Source organism: Sorex araneus, chromosome 2 (genome assembly GCF_027595985.1).
Source record: "Sorex araneus isolate mSorAra2 chromosome 2, mSorAra2.pri, whole genome shotgun sequence".
Classification (NCBI taxonomy): domain Eukaryota; kingdom Metazoa; phylum Chordata; class Mammalia; order Eulipotyphla; family Soricidae; genus Sorex; species Sorex araneus.
Window position 1 is genome coordinate 247456106 of NC_073303.1, and position 10599 is coordinate 247466704.

The following is a 10599-nucleotide window of genomic DNA, read 5'->3' on the forward strand; positions in this document are numbered from 1 at the left end:
CGCCTGGGGGACCATATGGGATGCTGGGGATTGAACCTCAGTTGGCCATGTGCAAGGCAAACACCCTACCTGCTGTACTATCACTCTGTCCCTGATACATATCTTTTTATGAGACTTTAAGTCATTTTCATTTTAAGGACAGAGTAGGGGTTTTTGTTTGTTTGTGTTTTAACTGAATCACTGTGAGATACACAATTACAAAATTGTTCACGATTGGGTTTCAGTCATACAATGTTCCCTCACGCATCCCTTCAGCAGTGTACATTTCCTACCACCAGTGTCCTCAGTTTACCTCATGCTCCCTTACCCCAGCTGCTTCCATGGCAAGCACTCTCTCTCTCTATCTCTCTCCGTACCTCTCTGTCTCTCTCTCTGTCTATGTCCATCTCTCTCTGTCTCTGTCTCTCCATCTCTCTCTCTGTGTCTCTCTCTGTCTCTCTGTCTCTCTCTATCTCTCTCTCCCCCCTCCCCTCGCTCCCCCTCCCTCTCTGCCACCCAAAAGCTTGAGCAAATACCCTGGGAGGTCAGTACCCTACGTCTATCAGAAAAAAAGATCAGCTCAGAGGAAATCTTCACTTGATCATGGCATATTTTAGCAGTACCTTATTTAATTGTATCTATTTCTTTGTGTGGAGGTGGTGGTGTGGGGGATCTCCCAGAAGTTCTCAGGAGGATCTAAAATTCCACCAGTTTTCTTGGCAAAATGAAGGCTCACACTCAGCAATGCTCACAGGCCTCCGGCTGTGTCCAGCATGGGTGGGGGACCGTATGTTGTTGGGAATCAAGTTCTGGCCAACACAGGAGAAGCATGTGCCTGAATTAAGGCAATATCTTTCAGATCTATGTTTTGGACTTTTTTTTAGCACTCTAATGTTATATTCCTCGCTTAAAACCTAGTGTAAACATGACTTTTCTATGCACTGAAGAAACAAAAATATCAGTGTAATTTGTTTTAGTACAGTCTTAGTTCTACAGTAATGATATTTTTCATTCCCCTGACCCTGGAAGAGCCTCCAATAGTCGGGAAAGACAAGTAAGGAGAGTCTACTAAAATCTCAGGACTGAGTGTAATTGAGACATTACTAGGTGCCCACTCAAGGAAATCGACGAACAATGGGATGACAATGATACAGTGATACAGTCTTGGTTCTACTAGAGCAATCTGGAACCAAATTCAAGATATCTCTGTGGTACGTCTATATAGTTCATCGTTTAATAATTCTGCACATGAGAAAATTTGAGTTCCCATTATGTGGATTACCTTAAAAACAAATCATTATATATGGGTTATATAAAAACGTACCTGTGAAATGACCAGATATGATATGGCAATTATTATGTCTAATAATATTTTTGTATATTTAAAATTAAAATAGATAAAACATGTGCATACATCATGTACTGTTATGTCAACAGAGTATGCAATATAACAATTAATTCACCATCGACTCGTTCCTTTTAATTTTGTTTGTTTTGTTGGTTTACAGTGAACACGTGATTCCATTTCAATTATCCCTAAAAATATTTGCAATGACGGAAATAAATGGAAGCGCAGAGAAATATTTCATCTTAGTTGGCTTTTCAGAGTATCCCCGGGCTGAGTTCATTCTCTCTCTCTTTGTTGCTGGGTTCTACACGATGACACTGACAGGAAATGCAGCCATCATTTTGGTGTCCATCCTGGACAGCCGTCTCCACACCCCCATGTACTTCTTCCTGCGAAACCTCTCATTTCTGGACATGTTCTTCACCACTTCCATTGTTCCTCAGATGCTGGTGAACATGTGGGGAAATAATAACCACATCAGCTATCTCGGCTGCATGGTGCAGTTTACCGTGGCCTTGGCTCTGGGCTCCACAGAATGTGTCCTTCTGGCTGTCATGTCTATTGACCGTTATGCTGCTGTTTGCTGGCCCCTCAGGTATAGTACCATTATGCACCAACAGATCTGCCGCCTCCTTGCCGCCATATCTTGGATCTGGGGCTTTGGCAACTCTCTCTTCCAGTCCTCACTGGCCATCATTTTACCTCGATGCGGTAACCACCGTGTGGACCATTTCTTTTGTGAGATCTTGATCATTGTCAAGCTCTCGTGTGTGGACACTCGACCAACAGAGTCAAAGATGCTAGTGGCTCGCCTCATCATCCTTGTTGCTCCATTTTCCGTCATTCTCACCTCGTATGCCTGCATAGCCAGGGCTGTGCTCAGGATGAAATCTGCTGAAGGCCGAAGGAAGGCGTTTGGGACCTGTGCGTCTCACCTGATGGTGGTCTTTCTCTTCTATGGAACTGCCATGTTCATGTACCTTCAACCAAAAAATAACTATTCTCAGCATCTGGGCAAGGCCCTGGCTCTTGTTTATACCATTGTCGCCCCCACCATGAACCCGATGATCTACACCCTGAGGAACAAAGATGTAAAGAGGGCAGTTAGGAAGATTGTGGGGAAGGATTCTCAGACTTCATGATTTCTGGAACTTGGGTCCTAGAAATGATTAGGGAAGTGCAATAACAGCAAGGATGACAGATTGCTTTCCAGAGTTTAGTCTATACGTATAAAAATATAAATACTAAATGCAAACAAAATATAAAATGTCATCAACAATAGAACCTAATAAAAGGTTTATAAGGTAGCTCTTTGTTGCCTTGGAAATTTATATCTGGATAATGCTGGATATTTGATCACTTGATCCATGGGATTATTAAAGCTAGAGTTTTTCAGGGTATCCTGGACATTCTGAGTGATTGAACAAATGTTTGCAGTGGAAATCACTCTGAGATAGTTAATTATCAAGGCAGATAACATAGACCTAAATATTTTATTCAGAAGAAGAATTTTTTTTTATTGAGTCACAGTGAGATACACAGTTACAAAATTGCTCGTCATTGGGTTTCAGTCATATAATGTTCCAGCACCCATACCTTTTCCCACCACCAGTGTCCCGAGTTTCTCTCCTTCCGTCTTCCACACCCCAGCCTGTCTCTATGGCAGGCACTTTTCTTCTCTCTCTACCTCTCTCTCTCTCTCTCTCTCTCTCTCTCTCTCTCTCTCTCTCTCTCTCTCTCTCTCTCTCTCTCTCTCTTCTTTTGGACATTATGGTTTGCAATACAGATATTGAAAAGTTGTCATGTATATTCCTCTACCTCTGAGAGTAATATTTTTGTCTGGACTCAAACAAGGAAGCCTCTTGTATCTAAGACATTTCAACTCACCTTTAAATGACATTTGGATTCTGATTTGACAGTGGCATAGAAATAATTCCACACATGTGATCAAAGATAAACATAAGTGTCACAAATACAAATGAGAATATTATTAAGCTCTCCAGAGCAATAGGTTTTTTATTATGTTTACAAGAATTCTATAAGCACAAGTAGGTGTTTTTGTGAGCCACTTTTGGTTTCTAAATTGTAGTGTGGGCTGAAGCGATAGCACAACAGGTAGGGCGTTTGTCTTGCATGCCGCAGACCTGGGTTTGATTCCTCCGTCCCTCTCAGATAGCTCAGCAAGCTACCGAGAGTATCTCGCCTGCATGGCAGAGCATGGCAAGCTACCCGTGGCGTATTTGATATGCCAAAAACAGTAACATGGAGTCTCACAATGGATACATTACTGGTGCTCACTCGAGCAAATCAATGAGAAGTGGGATGACAGTGACAATGACAGTGACAAATTGTAGTCTGTTGGATGCTGATATGGTTCTAAAATGCACCCTGTCCAAGTGGTCAGAGAAAAGATGACCTTTTCAGTCTAACGCTCTCCTAACTGAGCTATTTTGGCAAAAAGATGACCTTTTCAAAACACTTGTTGAGGCCTGATTATAGTTGAAAGTTTTCAGAAAATAAGAGAATAGAAAAACTACCCCAGAGGATGTGGATGCGTCTAAAACAAAGAAAGCAGGTCTGTGAGAGGTAGTCTCCAAGAAGAATGTGACCATGAGGAGTATTGGTAGGGGGTGCATTGACGTGATCCAGGAGGAAATGCTAGAAGTGTTTTCATCTCTACAGACAGACAACTGTTTGATAAATCCAGTCTCCCATCCAAGTACTAACCTGGCCCCACCCTGCTTAGCTTCCAAGATCACTTGAGATCAGGCGCGTTCAGTGTGGTATGCCCAGAGACAAATCCTGTCTCATAGAGAGCAGTGAGCTTTTCTATTTGATAAATTTTCTACAGATCATTTAATTTTGTCACCATGTGGACTCAAAGTTTCATAAACCTGCATAAAATGGTAGTTTGGGAAATTGAAATTCATTTCCCATGATTGAACAGAATTTGGTGTTAGTGGTTGATTCCAAGAATCATTTCCCACAGAAGCATTAGGATTTAAAGTGCATAGCTGGTCTACATTTTCTTTTTTTCTAATCTTTCAAATTCTGACACTGGAGAGACAGTACAGCAGGTAGGGTTTTTGCCTTGCACACGGCCAGTCAGTGTTTGATCCCCAGGAGTCCGTATAGTCCCCTGAGCACAGAGCTAGGCGTATGCCCTGACCACAGCTGGGTGTGTCCCCCAAAGTATTCAACTTCCTTAAATCATTCATAAGCCATAAACATATGCACATAAGTTTAGGCTGTGAGAAGTAGAAATACAACATCTATATACATTAAAATATGTTTCCAAACTTAAATTATTAAATTAAATCACTTAATTATTTGATTTATTAAATTATTTCATAATGAAGTTATTGTTTAACTAAATTTAAATAGTAATTTTTTTACATATAAATCATTTGAATATACTTCCATATTTGGATTCCCCAACTTATATGGTTTACTGGATCCGGTACCCATGTTGAAGGTGCTCATGAGCCTGCTCTACAAGACAGGGTAGTCAATATGTGAACTGTTAGAACTTTCCTGGTGATTCACAGCCATTAGCAAGAGAATGACAAGATTGACACAGGATAACTGACAAGTTCATCAGGACAATAAAGAGAGCATATTGACATCATTTCCTTAGAAAAGGTCATTTCTGCCTCTCTAAAAAACTGTTGTGCTCTAGCTGGAGTGATAGTACAGCGGGTAGGACATTTGCCTTTTACATGGCTGACCCAGGTTCAATCCCCAGCATCCCATATGGTCCTCTGAGCACCTCCAGGAGTAACTCCTGAATGCAGAGCCAGGAATAACCCCTAGCATCGCCGGGTGTGACCCAAAATGCAAGTAAATAAATAAGTAAATAAATAGAATAAAATAAAACCTGTGTGTTCTTGGAACCCAGAGTAATAGTACAGGGGCTAAGGCATTTACATGCCTTGCATGTCAGACACACATTCAATTCCCTGCACCAGGAATTGTCCCCTTAGCTCACAACAAGAAGTGAACCCTGAGCACAGAGTTAGGAGCAAACCCTGAGAACCACTGTGTATGGCCTATAAACTAACAACATGTGTGCCTTCCTCATTTTGCCATAGGTTTAAAATGTCTGGTAGGTGATTCATTAATAAGAGGATAATAAAGGTGTTAACAGAGCAGTTCACTCATTTCAGTTGCCAGAGACTGATGGATTAGGTCCTCTGACTTCAAGTGTTTATCAGGGGCCCAAGTGATAGTACACCAGGTACAAAGACGCTTGCTTCCCTGGCATGCGGCCAACCTGGGTTTGATTCCTGGCATCCCATATGGTCCCCTGAGCACCACCAGGAGGGATACCTGAGTGCAGAGCCAGGAGTAAGCCCTGAACACACCAAGCAAAGTGTTTATCATTTGTTACTTTTAGTAACATCAATTTCAAAATAGGAATAAAAATGAACACTTAAGTTACTTAATTGGGGTTTGGAGAAATAGCACAGTGGGTAGGGTATTTGCTTTGCAAGCGGCCGATTTGGGTTCCATCTCTAGCATCCTATATGGTCTCCCAAGCACCTTCAGGAGTGATTCCTGAGTGCATGAGCCAGGAGTAACTCCTGAGCATCGCCAGGTGTGACCCAAAAAGTAATAAAAAAAATACTTAATTGAATGGCAAATAAAAACATACAATTAAAAATTTGTAATGACATGCAGTTATGTAGCATTTGTGCTGTTTGTATCAAATCACCTTATCCTCAGAATCCCCCAAGGTACCAAAGTTGAAAACCAGGCAAACTGAGATAACACAGTGATGAATTGTTCTGAGTTTGGTCTAGGTCTCTAGGGGAATCCTCCATCATCTTCTCTGGTTTTCTTCCCCGTGGCTCCTCCATTGCACACACTAATTAAACACGGGAGGCCAGAGCCCTGGAGACTACAATATGAGGCAGCATCTCTCTGCAGTCTTGGTGAGCCAACCATATTTTCCATAGCCCTGGTGAAATTTGGGTCATTTATCAGCGGGAGCTCAACCCTTTCAACTGAAGCAGGAAACTCTGTCACCAGGTACAAAGCTTTCTATTCCTTTGCCTCACACTCCATGGTACGTCCATCATCCCATTTCTATCCTTTCAATACTTAGAGTGAGTGAAAGTTCATGTGAAGGACCAATGTTTATTGATGTTTAAATAGACTAAATTCTGTATTTTCCTCTCAATGTATAAGAAAAAAAGGATCCAGAAATTACACTTCCAGAGTTATCATAAACAACTATTTGACCTAATGCCATCTATATATGGTTTCACTCACTACAATTTTGTGATTTTTGCTGGACGGACTGTATTGTGTAACACTACTAAGAACAGGAATATCTAAGCAGAAGTCATATGTATTACCGGGGAAAAAAGGAGTCTTATAGAAGATTACACTAAGGTTCACCAAAAAAGATTCCTAATCCATCTCTATGCCCAAATATATCAAAAGAGTCACATAAATCTAAAAAACAATGCTAGTAGAACTATTTTTCCCCTCTGGGAACAAAAGTAGTAGTTAGTGGTGTTCAATATTTGAAAAGTGAGAAAATTTTACATTTCATTTCAAACTTATCATTCAGGGCCTGGAGAGGGAAGCTCACATCTGGTTTTTCTAGAAGTGTCCTTATTGATTCCCAAAGATGTTGCACCAGTCAGCATGTTAACTCAACTCTAATTGCAGAAAGAAAGAACATTTGTAAGACTGTAGTTATAGCAATTCCCCTGGTTGATCTGGACAGATTTCATTGCTAACCTTCTGAAAAGTTTAGAACATTCTAGATGTCATTAAGAACATTCATGATTCCGGGAAGATGATAAAAAATTTGAAGTCTCTGGGGCCAGAGCCATAGTACAGCGGGGAGGGTGTTTGCCTTTCATGCGACCAACCCAGGTTCGATCCTCCACCCCTCTCGGAGAGCCCAGCAAGCTACCAAGAGTATCTCACCCACATGGCAGAGCCTGGAAAGCTACCTGTGGTGTACTCAATATGCAAAGAACAGTAACAACAACTCTCAAAATGGAGATATTACTGGTGCCCTCTCGAGCAAATTGATGAGCAATGGGATGACAGTGACAGTGACAGATTAATTTAAGGGGGTTCCAATTTTTGTGGAGGAAGTAATGATAATGTGATACAAGAAATAGAACTAAAGTTAGAAAAAGAGTGTGAAAATGTGATTAAATTGCTATGATCTCATAAAGAAACATAATTAAATGAGAAATTGCTTATTTGGGTTAGCAAAAAAGCTGTTCCCTTAGATGGAATCTATTTCTGGTGTGTATTTTTTTTATTGGTGCTTAAGCCATACTCAGCAGTGCTCAGGGCTTACTCCTGGCCCTGCGCTCAGCTCTCTCTTGGCAGGCTTAGGGGACTTGATGGGTGCCAGCGGTCAAACCATGGTCAGCCATGTGCAATGCAAACAACCTCCCCACTGTCCCATCTCGCTCCCCACTGGTGTGTATTCTGTGAACGTTGTTGAAATGTCAATAAGGATTTAGCACATGACATTACCTTAATCTATACAGCAGTTCGGGATTGAAAATTCATCAGTGGGTACCTGATGTCTGCTGGCACCTCGTGCTACAGGAAAGCTTCCCTGAAACGGTCTATTGGGATGACAAACTTCATTATTACTGTGTTTCACAAATTAGCCACAGTTACTTTCACAAACTAGGGGAAAAAAGTAGTCAACAGTAAAAAAATCAAACTATGATATTTGACCACTAAAAAGAAAAAAAGATTAGCTTTTCAGTGGAGACCTCAGATGATGAAGTATTTTAGCAATAAAACAATTTAATGTCTATAGTTTGCCTCTTAAACCATAATGCTATTTCGTGCTTCAAAAATAGCATATGAAAGGAAAATGTTATTCACCGTTTTAATCTCTATAAGACACAAAATAAATGTGATGAATTATATTGTCATTTTGACCTTTTTGCAGGAGTCTGCAGCCAAACCCAGACTGTTCTGATGTGTACCAATATCATTGAGTCACATAAAATGTTTGCACATTAGGAAATTTGAGATTTGTTTTATAATGAGCCACTGTCTGTAAAATTCTAACATAGTGCATATGTGAAATAAGTGAATGTAATACACTGTCATTGTCACTGTCATACTGTTGCTCATCAATTTGTTCAAGCAGGCACCAGTAATGTCTCTCATTGTTAGACTTATTGTTACTGTTTTTGGAATATCCAATATGCCATGGGTAGCTTGCCAGGCTCTGCCATGCAGGCGAGATACTCTCAGTAGCTTGCCAGGCTCTCCAAGAGGGGCGGAGGAATCGAACACAGGTCGGACTCGTGAAAGGCAAACGCCCAACTGCAGGGCTATCATTTTCTTGTATTTAAATCAAAATGTATAATTAATTGTGTATGCAGCATATTATATTATTAGGTAATAATAACTGCCAGCTCACAGTCAACTTGTTTATTTTTGTTTTGTTGGTACACAGAGGACTTTATTCAATTTCAATTACTCCTGAAAATCTTGGAGATGACGAAAGTAAATGGGAGCTCAGTGAAACATTTCATCTTAGTTGGCTTTTCAGAGTATCCCCGGGCTGAGTTCATTATCTCTCTCTTTGTCACTGGGTTCTACACGATGACACTGACAGGAAACGCAGCCATCATTTTGGTGTCCATCCTGGATAACCGCCTCCACACCCCCATGTACTTCTTCCTGCGAAACCTCTCATTTCTGGACATGTTCTTCACCACTTCCATTGTTCCTCAGATGCTGGTGAACATGTGGGGAAATAATAACCACATCAGCTATCTCGGCTGCATGGTGCAGTTTACCGTGGCCTTGGCTCTGGGCTCCACAGAGTGTGTCCTTCTGGCTGTCATGTCTATTGACCGTTATGCTGCTGTTTGCTGGCCCCTCAGGTATAGTACCATTATGCACCAACAGATCTGCCGCCTTCTTGCCGCCATATCTTGGATCTGGGGCTTTGGCAACTCTCTCTTCCAGTCTTCACTGGCCATCATTTTACCTCGATGCGGTAACCGCCGTGTGGACCATTTCTTTTGTGAGATCTTGATCATTGTCAAGCTCTCCTGTGTGGACACTCGACCAACAGAGTCAAAGATGCTAGTGGCTCGCCTCATCATCCTTGTTGCACCATTTTCCGTCATTCTCACCTCGTATGCCTGCATAGCCAGGGCCGTGCTCAGGATAAAATCTGCTGAAGGCAGAAGGAAGGCATTTGGGACCTGTGCGTCTCACCTGATGGTGGTCCTGCTCTTCTATGGAACCATCATGTTCATGTACCTTCAACCGAAAAATAACTATTCTCAGCATCTGGGCAAGGCCCTGGCTCTTGTTTATATGATTGTTGCTCCGACCATGAACCCGCTGATCTACACCCTGAGGAACAAAGATGTAAAGAGGGCAGTCAGGAAGATTGTGTGGAAGGATTCTCAGACTTCATGATTTCTGGAACTTGGGTCCTAGAAATGATGAGGGAAGTGCAATAACAACAAGGATGACAGATTGCTTTCCAGAGTTTAGTCCAAACTGATGGAAACAGAAATGTTTAATGCAAGCAAAATATAAAATGTCATCAATAATAGGTGTTAAATGCTAATAAAAGGTTTTATAAGATAGCTCTTCACAATTTTTATTGTCTTGGACGTATATATCTGGATAATGCTGGATATTTGATCACTTGTTCGATGGGATTATTAAAGCTATAGTTTTTTCAGGTTATCCTGGGCATTCTGAGTGATTGAACAAATGTTTGCTATGCAAATCACTCTGAGATAATTAATTATCAAGGCAGATAATATGGACCTAAATATTTTATTTAAACAATATTGGAAAAACATTTAACTAGAATAACATATAACTAGAGAGTGCGTAAGGTAATTTAGGAGAATTTTTTTTTATTGAGTCACAGTGAGATACACAGTTACAAAATTGCTCATCATTGGGTTTCAGTCATATAATGTCCCAGCACCCATACCTTTACCACTGTACATTTCCCACCACCAATGTCCCCACTTTCTCTCCATCTTCCACGACCCAGCCTGCCTATATGGCAGGCACTTTCTTTTCTCTCTCTCTCTCTCTCTCTCTCTCTCTCTCTCTCTCTCTCTCTCTCTCTCTCTCTCTTTCTCTCTCTCTTTTTCTCTCTCTCTCTTTCTCTCTCTCTCTTTTCTTTTGTTCATTATTGTTTGCAATACAGATATTGAAAGCTTGCCATGTCTATTCCTCTACCTATGAGAGTAATATTTTTGTCTGGACTCAATCAAGGAAGCTTCTTGTAT

General features: G+C 41.1%; 2 protein-coding genes across 2 annotated transcripts; both read left to right on the forward strand.

The window, feature by feature from the left end:
- Positions 1 to 1530: 1530 nt before the first annotated feature.
- Positions 1531 to 2469, forward strand: LOC101542869 (putative olfactory receptor 2W6). The gene has a single exon (XM_004615081.2). The coding sequence runs from the start codon at positions 1531 to 1533 to the stop codon at positions 2467 to 2469; it is 939 nt and encodes a 312-aa protein (XP_004615138.2).
- Positions 2470 to 8824: 6355 nt separating this feature from the next.
- LOC101543145 (putative olfactory receptor 2W6) lies at positions 8825 to 9763 on the forward strand. The gene has a single exon (XM_012934178.2). The coding sequence runs from the start codon at positions 8825 to 8827 to the stop codon at positions 9761 to 9763; it is 939 nt and encodes a 312-aa protein (XP_012789632.2).
- The last annotated feature ends 836 nt before the right edge of the window (positions 9764 to 10599 follow it).